The 24,583-nt window shown below is 42.8% G+C and overlaps 2 protein-coding genes across 2 annotated transcripts in view; one reads left to right on the top strand and one right to left on the bottom strand.

Annotated features, from left to right (window-relative positions):
* The first annotated feature begins 1,620 nt into the window (after positions 1-1,620).
* LOC140583972 (uncharacterized) overlaps positions 1,621-24,583 on the top strand; it is a 127,010-nt gene continuing 104,047 nt past the window's right edge. The window contains exon 1 of the mRNA XM_072707897.1: positions 1,621-1,859. The gene's annotated coding sequence lies outside the window, so the exon portion shown is untranslated. The remainder of the gene's footprint in view (positions 1,860-24,583) is intronic.
* Positions 6,723-9,645, bottom strand: LOC140583973 (uncharacterized). Its single transcript, XM_072707898.1, has 2 exons — positions 9,139-9,645; positions 6,723-7,512 (listed from the first exon to the last, which is right to left on the bottom strand). Exons 1-2 carry the CDS (start codon positions 9,149-9,151, stop codon positions 6,737-6,739), a joined length of 789 nt encoding a protein of 262 aa, XP_072563999.1. The 5' UTR covers positions 9,152-9,645; the 3' UTR covers positions 6,723-6,736.

A 24,583-nucleotide genomic window follows, 5' to 3' on the forward strand; every position in this document is an offset into this window, starting at 1 on the left:
CCTTAGCCAATAGCTTAACATCAGAGTTCATTAAAGATAGGGGACGGTAGCTGGAACAATCAGCAGAGTCTTTGCCCTGTTTTAAAAGCAAAGAGATTATCACAGAATTTAAAGCGGGGTGGAGCTGAGAGGAGCGTATGGCGGAGGACAGCATACGAAACGGAGGGGAGGCTAACTGTGCCCAGAAGGTGAGCAGCACCTCAGCTTGAATACCATCCATCCCAGGAGCTTTATTCTTAGAAAATGACTTAAGGGCCTCAGTGAGCTCACAAAATGTAATGGGGGCTTCCAGTAGTAAGGCATCCTGCTGAGCAAGTATAGGGAGAGAAGCCAGGGAAAAAGGCGAGTCCAGGGCTGTCTGAGATGGAGGGCTGTCGGATAAGTAGAGATCCTTATAGAAATCAAGAAAACGGTCATTAATTTCAGAAGGGTTGGTGGTTACAGCTCCATCCTTGAATTTTACACTTGAAAAGTGTCACACTGGCGGAGCCTAAGCGCCAACAACTTACCAGGCCACTAGCGTAATACCGTGTCCTAGTGCGATGTACAAGAAATTCAGCCTTACGCAAAAGTAAACCATTGCGTTCGGCCCGCACCCTGGCGATACGAGCCTCATGCGCTTGGTCCAAATGCACCAATGCACTCCAAATGTGTCTCCTGCAAAAAAGCAATGTCCACCCTATTTCTAAACAAAATGTCTGTGACACTAGAGCGCTTCTGAGGGGTCGAAAGCGTCCTCACGTTCCAGGTAGCCATAACTAAGTTAGCCATCAGCAGCTATAAAAGACATAGATCCACAGCACAATACTGGAGAGAGAGAGACAAAGAGGGAGACGTCAATAGAGTAGCACATCGTTAGAGAAGGAATTAGTGAAAACAGACAACCCATAAACAAATAAGCTCCAGTAATACAAACCCCTAACACCCCATAAGACAGAACACCATCATCCAATGAGCCGAAGGGCGCGAACCCCAAGGCAAAACAACCACAAAACACCCCCCTCCCCCCCATCCCCCCAGAACAGCGCGGGGCCAAAAGCCAGCGCGTGACACGCAGGGGATAAGGCATGCGTGAATACTCAAGCCCGCCGGCCACCCCCGGCGTAAACTACAAAGCAAAATCAACTATAGAACAGACACAAAATCGTTAACAGAAAAGCACCCGATTTATATACTCCACACGCACAGTGTGACCGCAATATAATAACAGGCAAACAACAAAGCAAACCGAATAAGCATATTAAATTGGCCAGGACCCGGTGGAGGTGAAAGCGCCGATTGCCTGAAGAGCTTCTTCTGGGTCGGTAAAAAACCACTGGTTACCCGCAAAAGAAAGGCGAACTTTAGTCGGGTACAACAGAAAAGCAGGAACACCAGCTTCCCGAGCCTTCTTCAGAACGGGGGACATAGCCTTGCGAGCTCGAGCCGTCTGGGCGCTGTAATCGGCGAAAAAAAGGATTTTTCGTCCCTCGAAACGAACCCAGTGAACCCAGAACATGCTGAGCCCTCCAGCTCCACCTCCTGGATCCCTGTGGGCCCTAACAGCACGTGGCAGCAGCTTGAGATCAAAGGCCGCAATTACCTGCGGAAGCTGGATGAGCTCAGCATCCCCGAGGGACTCTGGAGCATTACGGACTACGGCGATGACCACACCGTGGTCATGTCCGTGCATGTCCCCGTGCATGTGAGCAGTTCTCTGCGAACATGGGGCATGAGGCAGGAGGAGAGGCCTCCTCAGAAGCCCGCTGGCACCAGTCAGAGGAAGCGCAAGGCCGAGCCCGACGACACCAGCGGCTCAAGTTCTCCTCCACCGCACAAGAGGCCCATGCGCTTCTGACTGGATTCCATGTTTTTACGCTGTAAGTTACATTTTTATTTCAACATAATTAGAAGATCCCGCAGGAAAATATTAGTCAGTTACTTAATAAATGACCAAAAAGTAGTTGAATAGGACAGCTGGCCAACGTATCTGTGTGCTTCCACTGACTGGCACCCTGACATATATAGTGATGGATTCGAAATCTCATCGAGTAACAGTCCTTTATCTCAACTATCTGCACCATTTTGCCAAGAGCGAGAGTTTGCGCATCCAGAAAGTTTAACCGTTTTTGTTTTATTTCAAACTGCCTTCATTGACCGGAAACCGTAAATATTTTAAACTCTGCGCTAAGACACATTCGCATGGCGTTAGTTTTACCGATTCTGACGGGATAAGAAACGTGCGCAATTTCTCAAAATTACCACACAGTGGAGAATTAATGCCGGCAGGATCTTACTGTCTACAAAGCAAGTTCAATGCAAGTATAACCTTCACAAGTAAGACGAAGCATGGCGGCGGAAAAGAACAACATTTTTATTTTACAATTACTTCAAAATTAGGAACAAAAATACGACCAAAAATTCTTTAGTTTGACATGTGATCAAAATACAGAGTAAACTAATACATGATAGCATGCATGCAAAAGATCAACGGCAGAACAGGGACTTTTAACGTTGTCTGCATTAAAAAGGAATTAACCATCCCTCTCAATATAAAATTGGGATAATTTATTTCTCTTCAGAGGCCTCCATAGAATAGTGCATCCATCCCCTCACTCATGTGTATAGAGACGTATCCTAAGGCTCTGTCAGCAACATTCAGATCAACAACAGCATCAACAATTTCACAGCCAGTTTTAAAACTTGCTTAAACGCACAGTGATTGCAGAAAATGATAAACAAATTAGGTAATATTAATTAAATTATTAAATTGTGCAGATTAATAGTGAGAAAAGGTTATTGAATTTTACATTAAGATAAATGAGAACTATACGTGATTACTAATTATTGTTAACTAATTTACTGTATGAATTTCTCCCCCTCGTTGTTAAAAATCATTATATGTCAGGGTGCCAGTCAGTGGAAGCACACAGACACGTTGGCCAGCTGTCCTATTCAACTACTTTTTGGTCATTTATTAAGTAACTGACTTAGGACTGGACGATATGGCAAAAAATTATATCACGATATATTTCTTAATTAGTACCCCCCGATCAAGATCCCCCCAAATAGAAAAAAATAATTCGAACCATGATCTCACGAGTCGTTATGATTTTGACGAGAGAGATTGCTGCTTCCCCTCCCGCAATCGCGCAGCTCATTTCGCTCTGCCCTGCCTACTGAGAAACGGACTCATTTGCATACTAACAGTGATTGGATGTTTAGCTGGGGGGAGGGTGAGTGGGGGATCTCTGCCGAGTGCAGTGTGAGCCCGCGCACAAACAGAAAGAGCGAACAAGAAGTGAAACTTATCATCTCGTTTGTGCCTTTTTCAGTGGATTTTTCAGCTACTGTAGTAAATCTTGTCCATATTCAGTTTGTGGGTAATTATTATTTTCTTCCTCAACTTCTAAAAGTTTGATTTAAGGGGGCAGGACGTTTGCTTAAGGGGGCGTTGCCCCAGCGTAGAGCCGGCCCCGACATACATATTGGCTAACAAAAGGCATCTGCACCAACTAACAGCAGAAATTTACTAGTATACAATAAAAACCACCGTCGTTTCTCGATACAAACCTTTAATTATATTCTCCAAAATTGAAAACACAAAGATCGCTCACAAAAAACCTGCGGGGTGTACTGTAGTTCGTTTTTACAAAAAGCTAACCAGTGTCAAAATTAAATTCACGAGTCATTTCGCTCTGACACAGCTCTGATAAGTATCATACATGCGGTTACTATGGTTTCTAAAATGCTTTGTTGCTTTTGCCTTTAACAGTCTGCTTGAAAACAAATGCTTCAATATTATTTATGCTGTCTAAAAAAGTTTTACCTGGATCGCGTTTCACAGCTGCGTTGTTTAGCAAATTACCCTGCGAATGCGATTTGAATACGCGCTGTTTAGCACTTGTGATACATTTCTAAAAGCCGGCGAATCGTCACGGGGATCGAGATAACCAATGTTAAGTGCCGAATTTGGCGGTTCCACTTCAAAAACGTCAACTTAATAGGGTTGGCGAGTTAACCGAGGACGAGATAAGTGGGTTCGACTGTGTGTGTGTGTATATATATATATATATATACGAATATATATGAATATATATATACACGAATATATATGAATATATATATATTCAAATGTATATCGAAATATAGGAAATGTGTTTAAAAATCGTATCACCGTTATTGAAAAAAATTCTATGGCGATATATATTGATATCGAATTATTGTCCAGCCCTAAACTGACTAATATTTTCCTGCGGGATCTTCTAATTATGTTGAAATAAAAATGTAACTTACAGCGTAAAAACATGGAATCCAGTCAGAAGCGCATGGTCCTCTTGTGCGGTGGAGAACTTGAGCCGCTGGTGTCGTCGGGCTCGGCCTTGCGCTTCCTCTGACTGGTGCCAGCGGGCCTCTGAGGAGGCCTCTGCTCCTGCCTCACGCCCCATGTTCGCAGAGAACAGCTCACATGCACGGAGACATGCACGGACATGACCACGGTGTGGTCATCACCGTAGTCCGTAATGCCCCAGAGTCCCTCGGGGATGCTGAGCTCATCCAGCTTCCGCAGGTAGTTGCGGCCTTCGATCTCAAGCTGCTGCCATGTGCTGTTAGGGCCCACAGGGATCCAGAAGGTGGAGCTGGAGGGCTCAGCATGTTCTGGCTCAATCTGACTTCCAGGTTGAGTGTCAGAAGCCACAGATAAGGATGGAGATGAGGGCTCATCTTCACCCCAGGCCAAGGGGAGAGCCTCAGGAAGCCCATTAGCATCCTCAGTCGTGGATGCTGGAGCTGCAGGGGAAGCCTCCCTTCTAGAGCTGGGTGATGGCAGCTCCTGTCCGTAATGGTCATCCTCCTCAGCTGGTGATTCTCCATCCCCATGCTGGACACCAGTCTCTGTACCATGATGTACCACTTGCAGCCGTGCAGTTGCTACGTGCAATAGGCTGGGATCCAACTCCTCCCCAGTGAGCCGCCAATAAAATGAAGGGACACTGAGGGCCAGAGACAGCAAGTTCTCCATGGTCAGTGGGCTCCTCTCGAAGTTCACGACCAGAATGGAGATGAACTTGTCCTCCACAAACTCATGAACTGGGACAAAATGGAACACAGAGAGATATATAAGAACATGACAATAACTGGATAAATACTCTACTACAAAATCAGTTTAAAATGAGTCCATGGGCTTCAGATTGTCAGATAAATGAAATAATGTGAATTACCGATAAAGCTAAGAAAGCTAAACCAGAAGACAACATCCATGCATACGCTTACTCTCACACATATCCAAATGAATAAATATTAAATGAAACACATTTAGTCCTGCACTTTTGTCACTAACAGTGATCTTGCTTTTCATTTTCTTATTATTTAAACAAGATGAGCAAGAATGGGAGACAGAAGGGGAGTATAACGAATGGCATTTCCTATCACATCGTTACATTTTCTCATTTTAAAACTCTGCTTCCAATGTATCTGTTTGCAGTTCAAAATACATTCGTTTCTGTAGATAAAAGTTGAATTTTTCAACAGGTCGGTTATTTTACCTCGAAAACCAAAGGTGTTACTTATCAGCTTTACCTCAAGACTAACAAGCATTAGGCCAATGCAGACTTGGCCGTTCATTTCGTCTGTCACATACCGGGAGCTACAACTTTATTATCATTTAATCACTATAATCATTAATACCTTCTGGATCCATGTTCTCCACGTTTAAGGAGTGATGGATTCGAAATCTCATCGAGTAACAGTCCTTTATCTCAACTATCTGCACCATTTTGCCAAGAGCGAGAGTTTGCGCATCCAGAAAGTTTAACCGTTTTTGTTTTATTTCAAACTGCCTTCATTGACCGGAAACCGTAAATATTTTAAACTCTGCGCTAAGACACATTCGCATGGCGTTAGTTTTACCGATTCTGACGGGATAAGAAACGTGCGCAATTTCTCAAAATTACCACACAGTGGAGAATTAATGCCGGCAGGATCTTACTGTCTACAAAGCAAGTTCAATGCAAGTATAACCTTCACAAGTAAGACGAAGCATGGCGGCGGAAAAGAACAACATTTTTATTTTACAATTACTTCAAAATTAGGAACAAAAATACGACCAAAAATTCTTTAGTTTGACATGTGATCAAAATACAGAGTAAACTAATACATGATAGCATGCATGCAAAAGATCAACGGCAGAACAGGGACTTTTAACGTTTTCTGCATTAAAAAGGAATTAACCATCCCTCTCAATATAAAATTGGGATAATTTTTTTCTCTTCAGAGGCCTCCATAGAATAGTGCATCCATCCCCTCACTCATGTGTATAGAGACGTATCCTAAGGCTCTGTCAGCAACATTCAGATCAACAACAGCATCAACAATTTCACAGCTAGTTTTAAAACTTGCTTAAACGCACAGTGATTGCAGAAAATGATAAACAAATTAGGTAATATTAATTAAATTATTAAATTGTGCAGATTAATAGTCAGAAAAGGTTATTGAATTTTACATTATGATAAATGAGAACTATACTTGATTACTAATTATTGTTAACTAATTTACTGTATGAATTTTTCCCCCTCGTTGTTAAAAATCATTATATGTCAGGGTGCCAGTCAGTGGAAGCACACAGACACGTTGGCCAGCTGTCCTATTCAACTACTTTTTGGTCATTTATTAAGTAACTGACTAATATTTTCCTGCGGGATCTTCTAATTATGTTGAAATAAAAATGTAACTTACAGCGTAAAAACATGGAATCCAGTCAGAAGCGCATGGGCCTCTTGTGCGGTGGAGGAGAACTTGAGCCGCTGGTGTCGTCGGGCTCGGCCTTGCGCTTCCTCTGACTGGTGCCAGCGGGCCTCTGAGGAGGCCTCTGCTCCTGCCTCACGCCCCATGTTCGCAGAGAACAGCTCACATGCACGGAGACATGCACGGACATGACCACGGTGTGGTCATCACCGTAGTCCGTAATGCCCCAGAGTCCCTCGGGGATGCTGAGCTCATCCAGCTTCCGCAGGTAGTTGCGGCCTTCGATCTCAAGCTGCTGCCATGTGCTGTTAGGGCCCACAGGGATCCAGAAGGTGGAGCTGGAGGGCTCAGCATGTTCTGGCTCAATCTGACTTCCAGGTTGAGTGTCAGAAGCCACAGATAAGGATGGAGATGAGGGCTCATCTTCACCCCAGGCCAAGGGGAGAGCCTCAGGAAGTCCATTAGCATCCTCAGTCGTGGATGCTGGAGCTGCAGGGGAAGCCTCCCTTCTAGAGCTGGGTGATGGCAGCTCCTGTCCGTAATGGTCATCCTCCTCAGCTGGTGATTCTCCATCCCCATGCTGGACACCAGTCTCTGTACCATGATGTACCACTTGCAGCCGTGCAGTTGCTACGTGCAATAGGCTGGGATCCAACTCCTCCCCAGTGAGCCGCCAATAAAATGAAGGGACACTGAGGGCCAGAGACAGCAAGTTCTCCATGGTCAGTGGGCTCCTCTCGAAGTTCACGACCAGAATGGAGATGAACTTGTCCTCCACAAACTCATGAACTGGGACAAAATGGAACACAGAGAGATATATAAGAACATGACAATAACTGGATAAATACTCTACTACAAAATCAGTTTAAAATGAGTCCATGGGCTTCAGATTGTCAGATAAATGAAATAATGTGAATTACCGATAAAGCTAAGAAAGCTAAACCAGAAGACAACATCCATGCATACGCTTACTCTCACACATATCCAAATGAATAAATATTAAATGAAACACATTTAGTCCTGCACTTTTGTCACTAACAGTGATCTTGCTTTTCATTTTCTTATTATTTAAACAAGATGAGCAAGAATGGGAGACAGAAGGGGAGTATAACGAACGGCATTTCCTTTCACATCGTTACAATTTCTCATTTTAAAACTCTGCTTCCAATGTATCCGTTTGCAGTTCAAAATACATTTGTTTCTGTAGATAAAAGTTGAATTATTCAACAGGTCGGTTATTTTACCTCGAAAACCAAAGGTGTTACTTATCAGCTTTACCTCAAAACTAACAAGCATTAGGCCAATGCAGACTTGGCCGTTCATTTCGTCTGTCACATACCGGGAGCTACAACTTTATTATCATTTAATCACTATAATCATTAATACCTTCTGGATCCATGTTCTCCACGTTTAAGGAGTGATGGATTCGAAATCTCATCGAGTAACAGTCCTTTATCTCAACTATCTGCACCATTTTGCCAAGAGCGAGAGTTTGCGCATCCAGAAAGTTTAACCGTTTTTGTTTTATTTCAAACTGCCTTCATTGACCGGAAACCGTAAATATTTTAAACTCTGCGCTAAGACACATTCGCATGGCGTTAGTTTTACCGATTCTGACGGGATAAGAAACGTGCGCAATTTCTCAAAATTACCACACAGTGGAGAATTAATGCCGGCAGGATCTTACTGTCTACAAAGAACCTTCACAAGTAAGACGAAGCATGGCGGCGGAAAAGAACAACATTTTTATTTTACAATTACTTCAAAATTAGGAACAAAAATACGACCAAAAATTCTTTAGTTTGACATGTGATCAAAATACAGAGTAAACTAATACATGATAGCATGCATGCAAAAGATCAACGGCAGAACAGGGACTTTTAACGTTGTCTGCATTAAAAAGGAATTAACCATCCCTCTCAATATAAAATTGGGATAATTTTTTTCTCTTCAGAGGCCTCCATATAATAGTGCATCCATCCCCTCACTCATGTGTATAGAGACGTATCCTAAGGCTCTGTCAGCAACATTCAGATCAACAACAGCATCAACAATTTCACAGCTAGTTTTAAAACTTGCTTAAACGCACAGTGATTGCAGAAAATGATAAACAAATTAGGTACTATTAATTAAATTATTAAATTGTGCAGATTAATAGTCAGAAAAGGTTTTTCAATTTTACATTATGATAAATGAGAACTATAGGTGATTACTAATTATTGTTAACTAATTTACTGTATGAATTATTCCCCCTCGTTGTTAAAAATCATTATATGTCAGGGTGCCAGTCAGTGGAAGCACACAGACACGTTGGCCAGCTGTCCTATTCAACTACTTTTTGGTCATTTATTAAGTAACTGACTAATATTTTCCTGCGGGATCTTCTAATTATGTTGAAATAAAAATGTAACTTACAGCGAAAAAACATGGATTCAAGTCAGAAGCGCATGGGCCTCTTGTGCGGTGGAGGAGAACTTGAGCCGCTGGTGTCGTCGGGCTCGGCCTTGCGCTTCCTCTGTCTGGTGCCAGCGGGCCTCTGAGGAGGCCTCTCCTCCTGCCTCACGCCCCATGTTCGCAGAGAACTGCTCACATGCACGGAGACATGCACGGACATGACCACGGTGTGGTCATCACCGTAGTCCGTAATGCCCCAGAGTCCATCGTAGATGCTGAGCTCATCCAGCTTCCGCAGGTAGTTGCGGCCTTCGATCTCAAGCTGCTGCCACGTGCTGTTAGGGCCCACAGGGATCCAGAAGGTGGAGCTGGAGGGCTCAGCATGTTCTGGCTCAATCTGACTTCCAGGTTGAGTGTCAGAAGGCACAGATAAGGATGGAGATGAGGGCTCATCTTCACCCCAGGCCAAGGGGAGAGCCTCAGGAAGCCAATTAGCATCCTCAGTCGTGGATGCTGGAGCTGCAGGGGAAGCCTGCATAAATACTCTACTACAAAATCCGTTTAAAATGAGTCCATGGGCTTCAGATTGTCAGATAAATGAAATAATGTGAATTACCGATAAAGCTAAGAAAGCTAAACCAGAAGACAAGATCCATGCATACGCTTACTCTCACACATATCCAAATGAATAAATATTAAATGAAACACATTTAGTCCTGCACTTTTGTCACTAACAGTGATCTTGCTTTTCATTTTCTTATTATTTAAACAAGATGAGCAAGAATGGGAGACAGAAGGGGAGTATAACGAACGGCATTTCCTATCACATCGTTACATTTTCTCATTTTAAAACTCCGCTTGCAATGTATCCGTTTGCAGTTCTAAATACATTCATTTTTGTAGATAAAAGTTGAATTATTCAACCGGTCGGTTATTTTACCTCAAAAACCAAATGTGTTACTTATCAGCTTTACCTCAAAACTAACAAACATTAGGCCAATGCAGACTTAGCCGTTCATTTCGTTTGTCACATACCAGGAGCTACAACTTTATTATCATTTAATCATTATAATCATTAATACCTTCTGGATCCATGTTCTCCATGTTTAAGGAGTGATGGATTCGAATTCTCATCGAATAACAGTCCTTTATCTCGACTATCTGCACCATCTTGCCAAGAGCGAGAGTTTGCGCATCCAGAAAGTTTAAACGTTTTTGTTTTATTTCAAACTGCCTTAATTGACCGGAAACCGTAAATATTCTAAACTCTGCGCTAAGACACATTCGCATGGCGTTAGTTTTACCGATTCTGACGGGATAAGAAACGTGCGCAATTTCTCAAAATTACCACACAGTGGAGAATTAATGCCGGCAGGATCTTACTGTCTACAAAGCAAGTTCAATGCAAGCATAACCTTCACAAGTAAGACGAAGCATGGCGGCGGAAAAGAACAACATTTTTATTTTACAATTACTTCAAAATTAGGAACAAAAATACGACCAAAAATTCTTTAGTTTGACATGTGATCAAAATACAGAGTAAACTAATACATGATAGCATGCATGCAAAAGATCAACGGCAGAACAGGGACTTTTAACGCAGTCTGCATTAAAATGGAATTAACCATCCCTCTCAATATAAAATTGGGATAATTTTTTCTCTTCAGAGGCCTCCATAGAATAGTGCATCCATCCCCTCACTCATCTGTATGAAGACGTATCCTAATGCTACGTTCACACTGCGAGCGGCGAGAGCGTCAAAGCGACCGGAAGTCATTCATTCTCTATGGGAGGGAGCGTCGGGAGGCGTCGAGGAGCAGCGCGGCGCGGCGCGTCGCGATCTGGGCGGCGGGAGCGTCAGACAGAAGTTGAATCCCAGTCAACTTTATGGTAATGAGCTGTGACGCGGTTGGGCGGCAACCAATGGGAATGTAGAGATGCTCCGCTAAAGAGAGCGCCGCAGAACATAAGCGTGTAAACTTTTGTTCCGACCCAACCGTTCCTAGGCACAATGAAGGAGAGACTTATTGCTGTGGCCGGGTACCCAGTTATATATGATGTGTCTCTGTTTGCATACAGGGACATAAATAAAAAAAATGAGGCATGGACCAGAGTGTCCGAAACAATCGGTGTTCCAGGTGAGATGGTGAAGTGCATAATATATTTTTTTGTAGTAATTTTGGCGCCATAGCAGAGAAAACAGTGCAAATTGTCGGTAATGTTAAACCTATTTATAACATTAGTGTTTGTCAAAACATAATTATGTGTTTTAGTAGAACTGTCGTGAAACATTTTAAGTACTATTTATGTTAACTAAAGAAACATAAAGCACAAGCAACTACTTGGCGATCATCCATTGTGATCCAAGGTAAATTTGAAAAGAAGCGCTACACTATTTATAGGTAACATTTTCCCACCAGAACGCTTGATTTTAAGTGGGAATGCAAATAACTGGCTCACAACAATATTTATTTGACAAATTATGTCCTATCAGCAGTCGGTGCAAAGATATAAGCTACACGTTTGTTTGTTTTGCGACCCCTTTAAAAAGTTCTCAGAGCCTGGCATTCTGAGCGGCCTTGTCCCCGCCCACTCTGTGACGTCAGAGAGCGTCTCCGGCGCTGGCTAGCGTCGCCTTCAGGGCGGCGGGAGCGACGGCTGGCGTCTTTGACGCTCGCGGTGTGAACGTAGCATAAGCCTCCGTCAGCAACATTCAGATCAACAACAGCATCAACAATTTCACAGCTAGTTTTAAAACTTGCTTTAACGCACAGTGATTGCAGAAAATGATAAACAAATTAGGTAATATTAATTAAATTATTAAAATGTGCAGATTAATAGTCAGAAATGGTTTTTGAATTTTACATCATGATAAATGAGAACTATACGTGATTACTAATTATTGTTAACTAATTTACTGTATGAATTTTTCCCCCTCGTTGTCACGGTGCCAGTCAGTGGAAGAACACAGACACGTTGGCCAGCTGTCCTATTCATTCAGCACCAGCCCATCTAGTAGAGAATTCAGCACCACGGACAGTGACCTGTGTTACTATGACATCAGGTTCCTTCATTGGCTCTATATGTTTTTCTAGAAATAACTAAATGGCTCTGTTGCAGAAATTTCCAGCCATAGACTTGGTTCCTGTATGAAGAGGATATTTTATTTTTACTCAGACCTACAGAAAACCAGCTCTGCACGCGATCTCCCCTTTACTGCTGGAGCAGGGCACACGCAGATCAACAAGTGACAATGCAGCAAATACAGATGAACAATTTCTCACAGCTTCAGAAGGAGTCAGATTACTTTGTAATTCAGAGTTTGTCTAAGACTTCTGCTAGAACATTTTGTGCACTTGAGCCTACTTTCAAAATGTATGGCACCTGGGTCTACTAAAACAAGGTGATGCTGCCTGAACCACCAACCAAGGCTGGGGAGGAAAGGGAGGAATACTAGCCAAAGCAAGGAAGAAAAGCAGCCCACCCTATCTCATGGTCATGAATACAAGAGTTAGGGAGTGTTATGAAGAAGACACCACACTTAAGACCACACAGTGAATTACACCAGAGAGAGATATTGCATTCTAGCTGTGTTACGTAACATTCCTCAGCCTTCGGTTTTTTCCACACTATGAAGGACATAATTCAGGGTGACAAACAAAACAGCAGAACTGTAGGGCAGCCATTTATTTGTTTCAGTAGTTTTAAGAAAACTTGAACATAAAATGTTTGTTTTGCTTAGATATAAGTCCAGTTGTAGCAGACTTATATTGGCTTTAAGTGATGGATGTTGCTTGTGTTAATACTGCTTTGATTTTGAGGATGAAGTCTGAAGTGTAGGTGACATAGAAGCATGTAGTTTGATGTTTGGAGGTTGTAGTTTTTCATGGGACAATTTGAATATGGAGTACTGGTGTTGTACTTTTTAAGAGGACAGCTCACGAAAACTAATACAGAGTATTATAAGTACCTCTCTTTAAAGGAACTGAGCTCTCTTAGTGTATTTTACATCACATACACTCTTGGTTCGCTGGGCGGTCCATCCCACTGTAGTTGGAGAAAGCTGCCATCAGTCGTTCGGTGTAGCACTCGCAGGATTTACTAGGCTCCTGCTTAAACTGATGCATCATCATCCAGTCCATGCGCGGGGCGACCTGTATCAGAAGGGCTGCCACATAGCGAGGTCTGTTCTGCCTGGGATCCAGCAGGTCACTGACAATGTCCTTCAACTCCTTCATCTACAGTGTCAGATGACCAAAGTTATCTCCCTCTTGAGGATTTGTAAATAACAACATAGGGGCAAGAATTTTTTCTGCCTCGTCCTACTGCCTGAGTTTTTGACCGCGGCACGTCGTCACTGATAAGGAGGTGGAGTCGGGCGCTGAATGGTTATGATCCTCATCTGCAGGGGGGAGAGGGGAAGGGGCAGGGGAACCAGTTGCTACTCCTCCCTCGGCGGCATAAGGAGGAGACTGCTGTTTGGGCAGCAATGCTTGGGCAGGGGCCACACAGTTTATTCCTGGGTATCTAATTAGCAGACACCTTTTGGTTCCTTCAGGGGCTCCACAGACAAACTCATTGACAAAATAGAGTCGTCACAGACAAATGCTTTGTCACATGCTCAGCCGACATGGACTGTGTGCTGTTTACATATTTTTGGCAGAAACGGAAAGCTCATATGCATATCAGCATATTTTTGGCACAAGTGGAACTCCATCATTTTAAAGAGGGTAAACTCTTCAGGAAATTTACAATGTCAGAATAAACGGATTTTTTAACAGGAGTAACTAATGTGCCCTAATAAGGAAATACATACAATCAGAATAAAATACCTGTGGTTTTTAACAGTGGTAACAATCTGATACGGAAAGGTATCAGATCAACATATCTATAGCATGTAACGGAGCTTGCTCCCCTCCAGAACTCATTGTTCCAGTAGTTATCTGAAATTGTCGTTATTTGGAATATTAAAGACTATGAACAAAAATGGACAATGCAAGAAAATAAAACAATGAGTATGACAGAAAACTAGAGTATTGTTGCAACGGTTGGTACTAGCTGGGTTATGTACTAGCTCACATTAGAGAAACATCATAAATGCTACTAATACACAACTGGGGGGGGGGGGGGGGGTGTGGCTCAGTACATGGGCTAAGTCCTTGTGCCTGTAATCAGAAGGTCACCGGTCCAAACCCAACCTCAGCACGTCCTTTAGCAAGGCCCTTAACACCCAGCTTCCTGGGGGCCCACACAGGTGACTGTCTTTCACATAGAGCTTGATTTATAAAGAGCAAATTGAGGGAGGTGTAAAGAAGACAATTTCCCCACAGGGATCAATAAAAGTATCAATTATTATTATAACTGTAACTACACGTAATAACCGGAAAGCATAATTGCTTACTTTCTGTCGAAAATTCTTGCAGCAATATGCTACATTTATGAGCTAGCGGACATGTAATTCTGTTCTACGCATGCGCTTTAACTGAGAGTGTGCTATTCTGATAGGTATGCTATAATGTCAAAACACCTGTACTAATGAAATGTAATACACAACAGCTTTCAAAAATGCGGTAGCATGGTACCTTTTCAATGGCGGTATAACATGCAGCTAGTCTGCAAAAACTCTTTGGTAAATGTCAATAAATAAAAATCGCTGCATTGCATAGTCAATTAATCTATGTGTGACATCGTGCTCAAAACGACTCCAGATAAGCCGTAAAATAAAGGCATTAATCATGAATTTCAGTCAGTTATGCAGTGGTGTAAAGTACTTGAGTAAATGGACTTCGTTACTGTACTTAAGTATTTTTTTGGCTACTTTGTACTTGTACTGAGTATCAAAAATATAAGCAACTTTTACTCTCTACTCCACTACATTTGTGACTGAATATATGTACTCTTTACTCCACTACATTTGAACGGACGCTTACCGTTACTCGATACATTGTGATTGCGTGCGACAAGTCAGGATCTTTATCTACCACGGCTAATTTCTTCAAGTATGTCTGGCTGCAGCCTGCAGGAGGGCGGGGTTGGACATCCAACCCCGCCCACATCCAACCCGGCCCATTCGTACCGCGAAAGCCACGCCCTTGTCCAACACGTCTTAAAGCGGAAGCCAAAGCGAACTCGCAGAACGGAATCGTTGTAGTACCTGTTATGTCATTAAGTTAAAAATCTTTAGTATCCCAGTGTAATAACAGTGCTATCTATTATTTATTATTTTGTTTGTTAATGTTTCTGCTAGACACACTATTGACTGTCAATTACTGCACAAAGATTTTACTGTGGGACCCGCATGGTTGTTTGTGGTTGTTTTGCTGCTGGTTAAACGTTTCCATCAGTTAGCTGACTATCTAGCCGACTCACTACCAAAACTATGGTAACTAGGTAAAGACCTTCTTGCTGATAATATAGCTTCCATGTAGTTAACAGGACTTGACACTTAAAGACTTTGTGCGTCATCAGATATTACTGTCTGCTCAAACGACTGTTCAGCTTGCTTCCTATGGGTTACTAGTTATTAGCTAGTTAGCAAAGCCACTGTGGTAGCATCCATTAAGGCTGTGCGATATAGCAAAAATATTTTTATCATGATCATATCAAACGATATTGATAATTATCATGGTGTAATTCAAGTCATTATTTTATTACTAGGAGTGCTCCATTTTTGCTTGAAATACCCTTAAGAATTGCCCTTAAGAATTGCCCTTAAGACACCATTAAAGTCAGCTCTGAATTTGTTTTTTTATTAGTTTTTTTATTGTTTTACCTTTTTTTTGAACATTTGAGTTTGACTGAGACTGACTTTTTGTTCTATTTTCTTCTTCTGCCATTTTGAAACATTGAGGTGTTCAATTTAATGTCTATATTAGGAAATAAAGCCTCATAAATAAATAGTTCCTTGTTTTCCACATTTCTTGGTGTTCTTTGAGCCTACATTCAGTACGAGTAAAATACTTAAGTTCTTTTAAAATTGGATACTTTACGACTTTTACTCAAGTCTTATTGGAATTGGTGACTTGTAACTTGTAATGGAGTAATTTATACAGTAAGGTATCTGTACTCTTACTCAAGTATGGTTTTCAGGTACTCTTTACACCTCTGCTTTGTGTTGAAGAAAAGTGTAGATTTTCATTTTACAAAGTATGCAAATTAATTGTAATAATATTAGATGACATTAATTGCATGACTAATAATACTTTGAGAAGAAATGTTTTGCCATTATTATTTTGCCATTTTCATTGCTTCTTTCAGTAAATTATTCTTGATGCCCCCAGTTGGTAGCCCGTGTATGTAAATATGTGGGCAGGATGACGGTTAAAACCCCCCGATTCATGTGCGGCATTTGATCACAGCTGATCGCATTCATGCTGGGAAGAGTCATCCCATCTTAGCAGAGTCGCTGCTGAAGCTGTGTGAGAGCTTATTCTCCAGGTCTGACTAGTTTTCGTGTGGCACCCCACACTTCTGTCACAGGAGATAGTCCTGCCTGACCTGCAGCTTAGCCACTGAAGCGGCTCTTTCCTTGCATCTAATTAATGTAGCAGCTGTTTACTTGCATCTATCACTGAAGCAGCTGCTTCCTTCCATTTGATCTACTATAGTTTTTTATATATAGTGTTTCCTTTGCTTTTGTCAGTCTCTGCCCTAATTCCCAAGTTTCTTTTGCAGTTTTTCCTGATATCTTCAGCTGCATTTTTTGCAGCCTCTCCTACACTGTCTGCTCTGGCTGCAACTTTGGCTCCTTCAATCCCCCTCCTACAGCTCCTGCTGCAGCCAACCCCCCCGCAGCTACACCCACTATTCCTACTACTGCTCCTACACCTAATGCCCCAACGGCCCCAGCTTCTGCAGCTGCTGCTCACGCTGCCCCTAATGCCCCAGCTCACTCTCTCTTGCTCGTCTCCTGATCTCTGACTCCTCTGCTTTCTTTCCTCTCTCCTCCATCTCTTCTTTTTCACCTCCATTTCTATAGCGTCTGCTATTACCTGGAGTGATTTATTTGTGCAATGACAGGGAATCCTTATTCCCTGGCCTGCTATGTAGCTCAGTGGCTTGCATGAGCAGCTTAAAAGTTGACACCCTTCCAGTCATGGAACAAGGCTGGCCTTTGGTCTGTCTCACCTGTTTGTTTTATGGTTTTATTTTATCCTTAGCTTTTGGTCTATCCTGCTTGTGTCTTGTGTTTTCTGTGATAGCATGACGTGGCACAGGCAAGGAAGAGAGTAGTATAAAGTCCATATTCCTAGCATTTCGGTGTTGATTTTTTGTCAGGTGAAAGTCTGTATGACCAGATATGTGTGTGACAAACTTGGTGTGGTTTAATGTACCAAAATAGCGACATTAAGCTTTTTCACATTAAGCGTTTTAGAATGTCCCAAAATAAGATGACGGAACAAAAAGTGGAAACGCTGCTGCTTTGGAAAATGAATAAACTATGGTATGTAAGATGTGCAGACGGCACGTGCATGTGAACAGGAACCTTCATTCCCAGTAACGTGTGAAACGGCACCCCTGAAGTCACGCATTACGACGGTCACAAAATATGGCGCAACACCAGCAAGGAGCTACCCAACTCCGCCTGAACCCTTCGGGAAATGCCAGACGGTGTTTTGGCCAGAGCGCACCGCGTACATTCTTTGTTGCTCTCGCGATTTTCGTTCTGCTTCATATAAGTATCTGCTGCTCAACGGTCGCCCATCTTCTCGGCACGAGTGGGGCGACGCTGCTATGTCCCCTGCTGGCCGAGACAAGCCAAGAAATATGAGCGTAGGACCAGTGTCACCGTCGGAGCGGTATCACCACGATCCCACGTAAAATGTCAGTGCAGATAACGTGAGAATCCTCATCACTACAGCTTAATATACGTAAATATACGTGGGGTCCTTATTCAGACCGTGCATGGGATATACACGTATGCTCTACTTACATACTCGGTTTCCTGGCATATACTTAAATCACGTATTTAAAAATAAGTTGCTCACATTGTAATGGAAACTTTCCCTTTCACAAAACGAATATCAAATTCTCTATTCCAGTTTAAATGGGTGTCAGCTGAGGCCCCGCACTGTTTCAAAGTAAGACATTTTTGTTGATCATTTAATGATTAACAGTATTATAGTGCTTTTGAATAACAGTGATTGTAATGACATCTGCTGTCAGGAAGGGTCTCAAGGCACTGGGTCCAGTGTATAACCACCCTTTTTATTCCAAGTGTAACTTTTTTCTGGAGGTGTGCTGTATTTGGTGCCAGTCAATCATTGTCAAGAAGATACACACGCTGGCCACACAGTTGCAGCACATTTGTCTGCTGTACCCTCATGCAAATCCATCCATCCATCCATCCAAATCTCCCATTCCATCACATTCCATAGGTGCTCTATTGAAATCTAGTGACTGTGGAGGCCATTTGAGTACAGTGAAATTATTTTCATGTTCAAGAAAACAGTCTGAGATGATATGAGCTCTGTGACATGGCACGTTACCCTGCTGCAGTAGCTATTAGAAGCTGGGTACACTGTGGTCATAAAGGGATGGACATGGTCAGCAACAATACTCAGGTAGGCTGTGGCATTTAAACATTGCTCAGTTGGCACTAAGGGCCCCAAAGTGTGCAAATAAAATTTTGCTTACACCAAATTCTGGCCCTATGATCTGGATGTTGCAGCAGTGAATTGAGACTCATCTGACCAGGCAACCTCTTTCCAGTCTTCCATTGTCTAATTTCGGTGAGCCCGTGCCCGCTGTAGCCTCAGTTTCCTGTTTGTAGCTGACAGGAGTGGCACCTGCTGTGGTCTTCCGCTGCTGTAGCCCATCAGCTTCAGAGTTGGATGTGTTGTGCATTCACAGATGCTCTTCTGCATACCTTGGTGGTAACGAGTTGTTGAGTTACTCTTGCCTTTCTATCACCTAGAGCCAGTCTGTCCCTGACGTCTGCCATCAACAAGGCATTTTTTTTCCAGAGAACCACAGCTCACTGGATGTTTTTTCTTTTTCGGCCCATTCTCTGTAAACCCTAAAGATGGTGAAAATAGCAGTCGATCAGCATTTTCTGAAATACTCATACCAGTCCACCTAACACCAAGAACAATGTCACCTTCGAAGTCACTTAAATCACCTTTCTTCCCCATTCTGGTGTTTGATATGAGCATGACTTTGATCTGCATGATTTTATACATTGTGCTGCTGACATACAGACAGGTGAACAGGTATACCTAAAAGAGTGGCCAGTGAGTGTATTTCCAGTCTATCTGTTCATTTACTCTGTAGTTGGTGGTGCAATCTGCCTCACTGCTTAATGATCAGTCCAGTAACAGCACTCAGATCAACAGAGGAAGGTGCAATAGCTAAGAGGGCTGGGCTGGGTTGTAACACATCTTTAAGTGTTACAACCATCCCCTTACATACAAATAAGGACACTTCCTTGATTTTAATAATTTTACAGAATGTCTAGACAATGGAAAAGAAAGACTGAAAGAGGTGTGCCTGCCAGTGTTTTTAAAAAAAGCATCTGATGAGGTCACAAGGAAGGGCAAGTCAGTCAGGTCAGTTGCAAAGACACATGAGATCTGCCATGTAACACTGAGCAGATACTGCAAATCACTGCAGAAGCTGAGAGACCAGGGGTCCAGTGATCTTCCCAGTGTAGGTTACCACAGCTGCGACAAAGTTTTCTCTGAGGTGCAGGAGAAGGTGCTGGCAGAATATTTGACTCAGGCGGCAGACCTGTATTATAGACTGACAGTATCTGGGCCCACCAAGCCTGTACTGCAGGGTTACCAAGATTCATTTGTCAGCATTGTGACCGATTAAGAACACACACACACACACACACATTATTTTTATTTGACTTGGATGTTTTTTTTGCTCAGATGCATTGTAGTAGAGTATTGATTAAGCATACATACCATTAAGAAAGTTTGTTCTAGCACACTAGTGGATATATGAGTTATGGTCAGTCTTCAAAAACTTCTTTTTGAACCATATAGCACAGTGTGGCCAGTGTTTTTGCTTCTTTTGTCTAACTGTTGCAACTTACCGCAACACGTGTTACATCCTACCCCGGTAGTGGGGCAGGTTGTAACAAAGGAGCACCATGTAGGCCTATTTGTCATGAACTCACCAGGTCTGTGATATTCTTGCAGAGGTTTGACTTGGTGCAGTTTGTAGCAAACAAATGTGGGTCCTGTAGAAAAGGCTGTTAAATGAGCGGCTTGTTTAATGAGTTACCATGATGGCGTTCAGGAGTCACATGGCGAGATGACCGTCGGGACTGGTGTGGTCCATAACCAGATGAATGAAGGTACTGCTTATGTGGCAATGCAATATCCCTGACCCGCTCCACAATCTCATTTACCTCTTCTCCCTCACATACTGACGGCTCTCGATGCTCCCAAGGCACTGGATTTGACTGTTGGCCTGCGTGACATGGATCCCACTGATCGCCTGACATCATGACTCCATATTGGGAGATTGGGGTGCCGATACTGGATGAGGTTGAGGCTCTTTCCTCATCATCTTGGCTCTGCCTAGGAGGAGCTGACTGGATATGAGTTGGAGAAGTCTGCGATGCACGCCACTCAATTAGTTCACGAATATCTCTCCTCAGCTGATCGTTCTCTTCCCTGAGTGTTTTCACCCATTCTGGGACACTACCAGGTGATGAGTGTTCATTTCTCTGCTGGTCATGCGCCGAGAAACTATCCGTCATATATTCTCTTGCATCAGGGTGGTGATATGATGCAGGTAATCCTCTTTGTCTGTAATGATGGCCTGTCTCATATTCGTCTAGGTAGCATGGAGGACGAATTGTTCTACGAGGCCTCCCCTGACTCAGGACAAGATCCTTTTCTCTGTCATCCATCATTACTGCTGTAAAACTTACCCTATCCGGCTCGAAGGACCATGTAGAAGAGTGTCGTTTAAAAAAAAAAGGGACGCCGATTCTCTCCCGGTGGTAACCTCTACAGAGTGTCCGATCAGAACACTGGGTTTGTTTGCCTACTTTTGACAGGTTATCCTATAGTTGGATAGTAGCGCATTAACACACCACCAATAAAACAGTCCGGATACTCGTTGGGAAAATATGCAATTGTGGTTTACTGAAACAGAAATAAGAACATAGGAATCAACATATAACTACCGCTCACGGGTAACATAGTTTTACAAACATTAAACAAATATAGATATTAAATTATATTAACCATTTGTATTACAAAACGCAAATAAACATACAATACTCAAAACTGAGCGGCATTAAGATTAACGCAGCGAACTGCGATCAGCGCGATATGTTTATTTTAAATTACAAACGTATAAAACAATAAACATTTGCTCCGGTTACAAAGCATAGTTGCGGTACGAATGAACTGCATACTTACTCAGCATGCACGCACAACTACACCATAAACCCAACAAAACTTTGTATAACTACGTTGAACTCTGCATCCAGCCTAAAGGAAAGCGAAGAAGAGAAGAAAAAAACCAACCTGGGGTCCTGCGTGACGCCTCCAATGGCCGAAATAATGCCTGCTCAAAACACTGCACAATTAAACAAACCGCTCATTTAACAGCCTTTTCTACAGGTACTTAATAGAAAAAATGTAAATCTCTAGCTCAAAAATTCAGTGATCGAGTTATAGGTGGTAAAGCAAAAAGTGTTACAACCATACCCGGTCTCCCCTACGCATTCCCCGTACACGCGCGGCAATTCCTCGTTATAGCAGCGCAAATGCCTATTTATTTTATGTGCGTCCACGCTGTTATGACGAAAAATTACCCTGCATTTTAACATTTATGTGGCTAATTTGTAGCTAAAATGCACAGTGATTTCTTGTCATAACAGCGCGAATGCACATAAAATAAGTACTACAAGACATTGCAGCGCGTATAGCTTTAGACAGCGAATGATCGAGTTGGCGTTGGCGTGAGATTTTGAATTCGAGACAAGTCTACACACATATATTTACATGTATATAACAGTTTTATTACCTTGCAAACCCTGCAGACTATTTACAAACTGCCCCAACGCTTTTCATGTAGGCAATTTTAGGTTTAAATGGATTAATAGATATTCGCCGTAAGATTTCTTTCTGTGAGCGTTTCAGTTTGAAAGCGTGAGTGTCACGCCAGATGCGTCAGAGTTGGCAACCCTGCTTACGGCCGAATCGGACCTACGACCGGTCAGTAGGAGCCGATCGCGGCCGAAAGTCGCCGACGACCTGCATAGGATCGTATTGTCAGTTATGGTACGAATGGGCATCCGTGACAACAGCTTGATTACTTTTGAATCACATGTGCTTCTTTTCTCAAACTTCTTTCCAGCGCTTTAACGAGTGACTGCGTTTTGAAGTCTTCTGTAAAATGGAGAGAAACGAAATTAAAGTAATCAAGATCAAAATTAAAATTATTATCAAAATTAAAATAACAAGTAAGGAAACGGAAAAGATAGATAAGACGCGGAGGAAGTGTTACATGCCGAAGGTAAAGCCCTAGATTAAGAGACTATTAGAACACTTGAATTAGAGTATAACATGCATTATGCCGAAAAAGGCATCCCTGCCGCAGAATGCATGCCGGTGTTCTGACTAGTTGAGCTTTTAGGGGTTTTTTGGGGGTTAGGGTTGGGGTTTTAGGTTTTTTTTTTTGAGGGTTAGGGTTTTAGGGGGGGTGGGTTTGGTGGGTTAGGGTAAGGGTTAGGGCTATCGATTAGCACTACGGTAGCCTAACTCGACAAAGTAGCTCAACTCGTTTCAGATCAGTGACCAATCGGTCATTTAGAGACAGGCATGCATTCTTCGACAGGGATGCCTTTTTTGGCATAACACTCTCTCTGCCAGTTAGCTGACCAGACCCTATGGGTGGCTCTCGTGGAAGATGGGGAAGTGCCCTTTTTAATTTTCTTTGTGTATGTATGTGTGTGTTTGTTTTAGGATGGGTAGTTGGGCTCGTGCAATATGGCGTGCTAAGGGAGGGTGCTGGATGGAATCGTATATGCTGCCGCTTAGGAGGGGGGGTGTTTCGCGTACACCACAGTGTGAATTAGGACTATTGCTGGCTTGCTTGTGGATATACCTTTAATACCCACAGAGGTTCAATACAATATCAATAACCTCTCCTTGTCTTTAAACAGAATACTGCTGGACTAATGGGCTATGGCCGGGGACGGCGAAGCACGGACTTCGATGGCTCCAGTGACCGGCGACCTGAGAGGGGCCAGGGGCAGCCTCAGCAGTCCGCCAGGAGTAATGGATTAATAATGGCCTACGGCCGGGGACGGCGTATTAATAGAGATGTCGTTTAAGTGTTGGTACTTCAGTTAGATAAGCTAAGGTAGGTAAGTTAGATAAGCTAAGGTAGGTAAGTTAGATAAGTTGACTCTCCCTGCCAGCCCCTGGAGGATGGGCTCCCCCTTTGAGTCTGGTCCCTCCCAAGGTTTCTTCCTAATAGGGAGTTTTTCCTTGCCACTGTCGCCTATGTATGGCTTACTCACTGGGGGCTTTGGGTGGGGATGCTGTAAAGCTCTTTGAGACGGTGTAATGTGATATTGTGCTATACAAAAGTAAATTTGTTTGTAGATATGCTAGGATAAGATATGCTAGGATATGAGCTTTACAATAAAACATAAATACAATATTTGTGTCTTTGTTGTCTCTTTTGTGCTTTGTCTGTCTTGGTTTGAAAATCTTGCATCGTTAATTTATGTTTGGCACTCTCTCCTAAACGTCAATAAGCAGAGACAGAGGAATAGGAGGAAGGAACGGTTAAGAAAAAGAACAAACAAAAAAAGTATCAAAATAAGTGTTGTCTTATTTTAATTTCAGCTTTACTACCACCTATGAGTTAATAGCTGCCAGTGTTTGTGTTAAAAGTGTGTAAATAAGTTTAACTCCGGTATATTACTGAAAAACGCGCCAGTTTCTGCCTGCTGTCATTCGGCTAACGTATAAGCGACTCTTCTGTTGCAAATCCATCCATCCATCCATCCAAATCTCCCATTCCATAGGTGCTCTATTGAAATCTAGTGACTGTGGAGGCCATTTGAGTACAGTGAACTTATTTTCATGTTCAAGAAACCAGTCTGAGATGATATGAGCTCTGTGACATGGCACGTTACCCTGCTGCAGTAGCTATTAGAAGCTGGGTACACTGTGGTCATAAAGGGATGGACATGGTCAGCAACAATACTCAGGTAGGCTGTGGCATTTAAACATTGCTCAGTTGGCACTAAGGGCCCCAAAGTGTGCAAATAAAATTTTGCGTACACTAAATTCTGGCCCTACCATCTGGATGTTGCAGCAGTGAATTGAGACTCATCTGACCAGGCAACCTCTTTCCAGTCTTCCATTGTCTAATTTCGGTGAGCCCGTGCCCGCTGTAGCCTCAGTTTCCTGTTTGTAGCTGACAGGAGTGGCACCTGGTGTGGTCTTCCGCTGCTGTAGCCCATCAGCTTCAGAGTTGGATG

The sequence above is a fragment of the Paramormyrops kingsleyae genome, unplaced genomic scaffold (genome assembly GCF_048594095.1).
Source record: "Paramormyrops kingsleyae isolate MSU_618 unplaced genomic scaffold, PKINGS_0.4 ups27, whole genome shotgun sequence".
NCBI classification, from domain to species: domain Eukaryota; kingdom Metazoa; phylum Chordata; class Actinopteri; order Osteoglossiformes; family Mormyridae; genus Paramormyrops; species Paramormyrops kingsleyae.